The 7,116-nt window shown below is 44.0% G+C and overlaps 1 protein-coding gene across 1 annotated transcript in view; it reads right to left on the bottom strand.

Annotated features, from left to right (window-relative positions):
* The window catches only part of LOC102380130, an 8,284-nt gene extending 1,733 nt beyond the window's left edge, over positions 1–6,551 (bottom strand). The window contains exons 1-2 of the mRNA XM_006036372.3: positions 6,141–6,551; positions 2,640–2,814 (exon numbers count right to left, since the gene is read on the bottom strand). Of these exons, the coding sequence (XP_006036434.2) occupies positions 2,640–2,814; positions 6,141–6,551 (586 nt within the window). The remainder of the gene's footprint in view (positions 1–2,639; positions 2,815–6,140) is intronic.
* Positions 6,552–7,116: the final 565 nt, after the last annotated feature.

Raw genomic sequence — 7,116 nt, 5'->3', positions numbered from 1 at the left:
CTTTCCTGCCATGGCAGGGGGTCAGACTTGATGATCTGCTCAGGTCCCTTCCGACCCTACCAGCTATGAAACTATGAGCTACACTCAGACCAAGGCCTGCGCTAACTTTTGCTGGCATTACCTTGCAGGTGGTAGAAGGTTGTAGTAGTAGAAACTAGCAGAGATCAAGGGATAAACCCATCAGCACATTGCCTAAGAGGGATCTACTCTGTACATTTTCAGAGCCCTGATCAATTTTGTGTCTCCCCTCCCTCAACAGAAGTTCTGAAAGAGGGTGATCATACAGAGCATATGCTTGTCCTCCATGTAAGTGAATAGCTCCTGGGTTATCTTCTGGATCATTGCAGGTTAAATCCATAGCATCTGCCTGGGTGCGTGTATTAAATACACCTACTGAAGAAAAACCAAAAGTTTCTTGCATTTTGGTCACAGTGTACTGAATGTGTCCTTTAGTCAGTCTTTCCAAACTAGCCATCATTGGAAGATCTTGTAGGCAATAGCAATAGGTTCCAGAAGAACCCTTCTATGCCCTGAATACTTTAAAGCCACAAACATACTAAAGCTGCCAGCAAAATTTCAATGCAGTTATTTTTCTGTTGGAAAATGCTGCTGTGTTGAAAATCTCAGTGTTCATGACAGCCTGTCAGTGTCAACACAATTTGCTGAAAAAAATAATTTTAAAATGCCAAATTGAGAGGTATGGTTTTATCAATTACTTTATTCTATTGTTTTATTAATATTTAATATTTTACCTTAGTTAAATATTAAATCTACTGTTGGAATATTAAAATTTTTAAAGAAAAGCTCTTTTCTATTTTGTGTAATGTTTCCAAATTCTGATATTTTGGAATTTCTGTTCTGTAAAATATTTTAACTTTGAGCTCCTTAGAGATAAAAAAACAAATATTGAGATTTGGAGATTTTTTTCATGGGACAGAAATTCTCATTTATGATCACTCCAATAAGTGTCTGACACTGTATCTACGAGATTTTATATCAGAGTTCAAAGATTTTAGCACATATGAAGAATGATGCAGCCATACAAACATGGCCGATCTTTTTACACAGCTTTTACACATTGTACGTGATCTTCAAACTTGGCTTTTTTTGCACAATTTGATTTCCAAGACCAGATTTATTTTTAAATTGCATTGGAAAAAAATGGCAAGATTGGTATAATGCAAGATACTATAATGGGAAAAAATTCTATAGCAGCGTGATAAAAACATCAGTGCCATAATCAAGTGCCTGCTATTATTCCAGGAATACAACTGTCAAGATAGACTGATGGGCAATTTCATTTGAAATACATTTACTAGTTCACACAGAGCTTTGAAATGAGACTGCAGGACAGGACCCTGTATGTGTTACTCTTTAAACAGAGACAAGCAAAAAAAAAAAAAAAATCCCAAGAACCCCAAAAAACAAATCCCCTCCTATGGTGATCACAAATTGCCCTATGAACACAAAATAACTTTCTCAAAGATTTGTGATGTAAATTGTGCTGCAGGCCATGAATTTTTGTATGCCTAACTTGAGAAACCTTAAAACTTCTGCCTGGTTACCAGACAGTACTGAGCCCCCCAACCTCTGAAAAAAAAAATCAGAACCTTTAAATTGAGTCAAGTAGGTAACTAAAAATCTGAACTCCCAAACTCTCTAGTTGCTTGTAAAAATGTAGAAACTTCTGGTAAAGGGAACTCATTCCTGTTGCTCATGGCCAACCCCCTGCAAGCCTTCAGCACTCAGTGCCCAAGTATCACCCACTGAAGTATTCTGAGGAGTTGGAGAAAGGACAGTGCACACTATAGATTCTTTCTTCCATTTCTTTTTTGCACCCCTTCATTATGAATATGCAAGAGAGGTTTGTTTTGATGATGCTTCTGTCACAGAGACTCTTTAGATTCCCCGTTTTTCACTCAGTGCAAAAAAGATGGTATTGCCATTTACCTAACCTGGCTTCAGCCATTACAACAATAAAATATTTGGAAGTGAGTGGTCTCTGGTGCACTAGTATCTTCCTCATTTGGTGACATGTAGGGGGTGCATGTGGGTGCACGTGCACCACCTGAGCTTGGCAGTGCACCCCCTATGCGCCAACACTGCCGGCAGCTCCTGCAGGCAGTCGCCGCTTGCTACCCCCACCCTCCTCGCTGCTGACACCTCCAGCGGCATCTGTGGGCAGTCCACGATTGCCCCCCCCCCCCCCCCCCCCCCCCTGCCGCCGATAGTGCCACTGCCACCTGTGAGAGCTCATCGTGCCCCCCCAGCCTCCCGGGGGCACGCAGCATTCATGATCTTCCTTGTGCTTCTGTCACAGAAGTTTAAAAATGGAGACGTTTCACTTGACTAAGAGAGTTATGAAGTCAAACATCCTAATCTATATGAGAGCACAACATACAATGGGATGGAGGTCGTTGCTCCATATAATCTTTTTAACCTTATAGACAAACCCAAGAGGACTGTGCGCTCAGCATTCTGACTAACAACCTGAGTCTGATCTCATTCATGTATGTGTGAGTCTGGATTTCATCGGAGTCAGTGGAATTATCCCCTGCGAGACAAGAATCAGGCTGACAGTCTCCAGCTTAGGGGCAAAATCAAAGTTCACTTGAAAAAAGCCAAAAATCAATGCTTACTTCTGTTGTCTATCTGATGTTTAAATGATCTGCTCTGGCCTGTCACAAAGCTGAGTGATACCAAGAGCACCAAAACGTAGACTGTGACAAGCTTTAAGTGCTTGGATTGAGGTGACCAATGAGACTGCTGAGACCATGGCACTGAATACCACATGATGGGTCGAGGATAAAGGCACTGCAAGAAAAGAAGGAAACTCAATTAAAATGCATGATTTAAAGAACATAGCATCAAAACGCACTGTCCCTTGATAATTAAGGTGGTTTATAATTTAGCTGTTCATCTTACAGCTGTTTAAATTCTAAAAACGTGGTAAAAAAATTGAACCCCTTGACCCAAGCCACTGAGGATGGAACTAGGACCCAGGATGTCTTGTGTCCAACGCTGTCACTGACTTGCTATGTGGCTTCTTGCGACTAGTCCTTACGCACTATGTGGTCAGTGAGTATAGCACTCACCTCCCTCAAAAGTGATGTAAGGATTAGTCAATGACTGGAGAGAGCCGTGGAGTTCTACAGCCCATCAGGATTCGCTCTCCAGGTTCATATCAATGACCTCTTTTATTGCTGTTCATGTTTTCTTTACTAGTATGTTAGCTACTGGGGTATTTTACAGTCTTAGATAGGATTAAATGCTGTGGAAAGGAAAACTTTGTTGTAAAGCTTTCCTGGTACGAACTTGAGATTTTTTTTTAATTTAACACAACACAACATTGCCACTTGAATATGATCCTACCCTAGAGTCCCAGCAAAACTATAGAGGGCAGTGAGGTAGGCTATAAACACAGGGAAGACAGACTACAGGGTGGGCTCTACGGACAACAGTCTACAAGAGCTAGGCAGTAATGGGAGGAAGCAGGTCTAGAAGTTAGGACACAAGGAAAAGTATTCTGGGTGCTATTCCTAGCTCTCTATTACCTCATTGAAATCTTGGACAAGTCACATAACCCTTCCTTTTTTCAGGCTTCCTGTTGCTAAGTGAGGATATTTAGCCTACGGGGAAGTTGAGATAAATATTTTGAGCCTGTACCAGCTAAAAGTTGCAAGCAGCACCGTCACTGGCTTTAGACCTGTCTACCTGTAAAAGGGGTTGCTGGTAGGTCAATCCTGGCAAACTTCCTAGTGAGAACAGTTCAACAATTTGCAGTTTTTAAATCATGTCCACATGCTATGGCAGGCAGTGGTGCATTCCAGCACCCCCAAATCTACTGCTGTGCCCTGGCTGCCAGACAAGCCTGGAGCAGTGCATCTGTGTCTATGTGGCACTGCAAGCTGGCTGATGAACAGCAAGGTGTGTTAATTGATGCTATCGCTCAGTAACACTGATTAGTTCACCTGAAGCAGTGAGCAGATGTGAGGTCACTGCTTCTGACTTAGGAAGCAACCTGTGTGGAGCAGCATAGGATGTGTGAAGTCACCACTGCCTGGCAGATATACCCGCATGGGTCAAACAGCTCTTCTGCTAGTACAGCTTATGCCAGTTCCCCAAACAGAATAAGCAATGCTGGCAAAAAGGCATGTTTGCTGATACATCTGTATTTACAGTTCCAGCCCTCATAGCTATGCCAATTAGGATGGTGATTGTTTTAACACTCCAAACTGATTCAGCTAGGCTGATGCAACTTCTAAGTGTGGACTAAGCCATTAATAGGTACAGGACCAGGCCCTGAAACATCCTCACATTTGGGGAGATAACAAAGGGCACTGTGTAACATGCAGTGCAGTTAAACCAATATTCACTTTATGAAGCACTTGGCCAGTTCCATTTCTTTCATTTATTAAAATAGCTCCACAGTCACTATGTGCTTCTGCTAGTCTTCAGCACAATTTAATGCTTACCTTTGCTTTTTTTTTTTTAAGGGTGCAAATGAGAGACAAATGTAACCCAAAAGAATGTTTTTAATAGCTGTTTGTAGCAAACCCTTAAATTAACTTTTGTTAACTGCATAATTATCTCACTGTAATTAATACCTTTGCAGAGTACATCATACCCAGCCAAACACCTCTAAAAAGAATAGAGTGACAGTGTTATGAATACCTACATTTCCACTGAACAATCAGTATAGTAGGGCAATTCTGCCTCCATTACACTGGTGTTTATATTTTTTGGCCAGGTGATGCATTTTCCAAGTACACAAGGAACTTCTTAAGACTGGAATTAGCCAGTCAGCTCACTTGAATCAACTTTCAACAGACCCATTATTTATTAAATTTACTATAAACACCCAGGGCAAGATGCCCTTTTAAATACATGTCTTCCAAACACCTCTAGGTAGGTACTGCTGGGTCTCCTACAATGAAGTGGCTGAGCACCATATCACACTAAGGAATTTGTTCATACCCCTGGAAGAAAAGATAGTTATGGTATTACACATTTTAATCTGGGAGAAACTGAGGTACAGGGAGACTGTTGAGTTGATCCTGCATGATGCTGAGCATCCTCAACTCCCATTGTTGTCAGTGGGAAGTAAGACCATGCTAAGTACAGGATGGGGCTCCCAAATCCCAGAGTTTTACTTTAATCTCCAGCCCATCCTTCTCCTTCTAAAACGAAACATGGATGAGTTTTTAATTATAGTTATTAACTACTGACTAAAAAAATATTTTTGTTCCTTATTTTCTCCAGCCCTTTTGGCATTTCACTAAGGATGTTAATGTCTGACTTGTAACCCTGATCTCACCATTCTATTGCATCAGATTAAAGAAGAGACCAAAAAACATGGAGCAGAAATAAATAGTGCTAAGAAAATAGCTCAGAGTACAAAAGGACCCAAGGCAGGGGGTCAAACTCAATGATCTACTGAGGTCCCTTCCGACCCAAACATCTATGAACCTAACCTGCTTTTCATAGGAAAGTTCATTATGAACTGGAAAGCATTCCAGTAGAATTTCCTTAATCATTTTCCCTCCTTTTCCCAAGGAGGAGAAAGTTGTCAGCCATACACTGTGTACACTCTCCCCTAGTCCCTTCCCTGCCACCACAGTACCACCAGAAATGTGACACTAACACTCAGCTTCCTAATCAGGACCTTTAAAAGGCAGATCTTAAAATCTGGATGGGACAAAGCCTGAGTGGAAGTACCTGGGAGGTCTTTCAATGGGTGTTCACTCACACTTCTCTTAACTGCTTGTATCTGAAGGGGTTAGAGCCTGATCCTGCCTTGGCTAAAGTCAGTGTTTGCACTTCCACTGGCTTCAGCAGGTCTAGGGGAGTTGCTCGGGGTCACAGGGTGAGTCAGTGGCAGAGCCAGGAATAGAGCCTGGCATTCCTTATCGTTCTCAGATCCAAGTCTTCATTTTCTATCTACACCCCTCCTATCAGTAACCAGTCTTTGCCATTAGCTCTTCTTTCCTGGCAACCCCCTGTCAAACCCAGAGCTGCTTTTACAGCCTCAGGGGCTCTTTATGTTCCAGCAGTGTTCTAATCTCATTCACAGATCAACTAGCAGCAACAGCCAGACAGAAGCAAGACAAGGATGAGAGCAGCTGGCCCCAGTCACTCACCTGTTCACCGAGGCTTTGCTCCACAGGTGACTGATGCTCCACAGAGAAACAAGCCCAGCACTTGGGGGCAGCTGGCATTTTATACCTAGAAGACCAGGCTAGAAGGAGGGAGGGAGGAAGGGGATGGATGGACGTCAGCTGCACAGCTGAGCAAAATCTACATTGGAAAAGTAATTGTTCTTGTAGCTCCATTAAACAGCTCTGAGGGGGAGAGCTGGGGGTGGTGTTAATGCAGTGCACGGCTAGGGGCACTTTGTCAGCATGATCGACCAGCTTCAAGGAAGACCCTCCCTTTTCCCAGCCAGCGAGGAGTGGGAGCCAGCAGGGAGGGGATATGGATGCTGCTCCACCCCCATAAATCTGCTGGGTCTCAGACTGGAGCAGCAACAGCTTGGTCGCTGCACTCTTCATCACAGAAGTTGTCAATCTGAAAAGCACTTTCCAAAGCTAGGGAGACAAGACCTGCACAAGTTCAGAAGAACATCACTGGGGATAAGGTGCTCAGGAGAGACAGAAAGAAGTGGGACTCCCAAAGTAGTGTGATGAGGATTGGCCTTCCACCATCCCCAAGTCACATTCCTTTGTTATTGGGGTTTCTCCCATGTGCCCTAGCTCGGATCCCCCGCCCCCGAAATCATACTGAGGGGTGTGCATGTTCCAGACTGTCACATAGGATACAGAGATCTCCCTCAGCTTGGGCACCTGAACAGTGCTATAGCAGTGAAGTTTGGTGCCCGGGGCAAAGCCCACAGGAGCAGCCCGCCCTTGCCCCACGCACAGGTCCGGTGGAGGGGGATACATGTCCCCCATGTTTGCCTGGAAGTGCACACAGTGGTGGAAGCCACCCTTCCCCCATCCCTGCACCCCCCCAAACCAGCTGCTCGCGGCTCCATCCCATGCCCCGGCCCAGCTGGGCAGCACCTGTTGGCACCCCTTCGCTTCAGTGCCCGGCGTGGTTGCCCCGCTTCCCCCCCCC

This window comes from Alligator sinensis, unplaced genomic scaffold (genome assembly GCF_000455745.1).
Source record: "Alligator sinensis unplaced genomic scaffold, ASM45574v1 scaffold485_1, whole genome shotgun sequence".
NCBI classification, from domain to species: Eukaryota; Metazoa; Chordata; order Crocodylia; family Alligatoridae; genus Alligator; species Alligator sinensis.
Note: the sequence above shows the minus strand (reverse complement) of the source record. Positions and strands in the feature narration are given on the sequence as shown.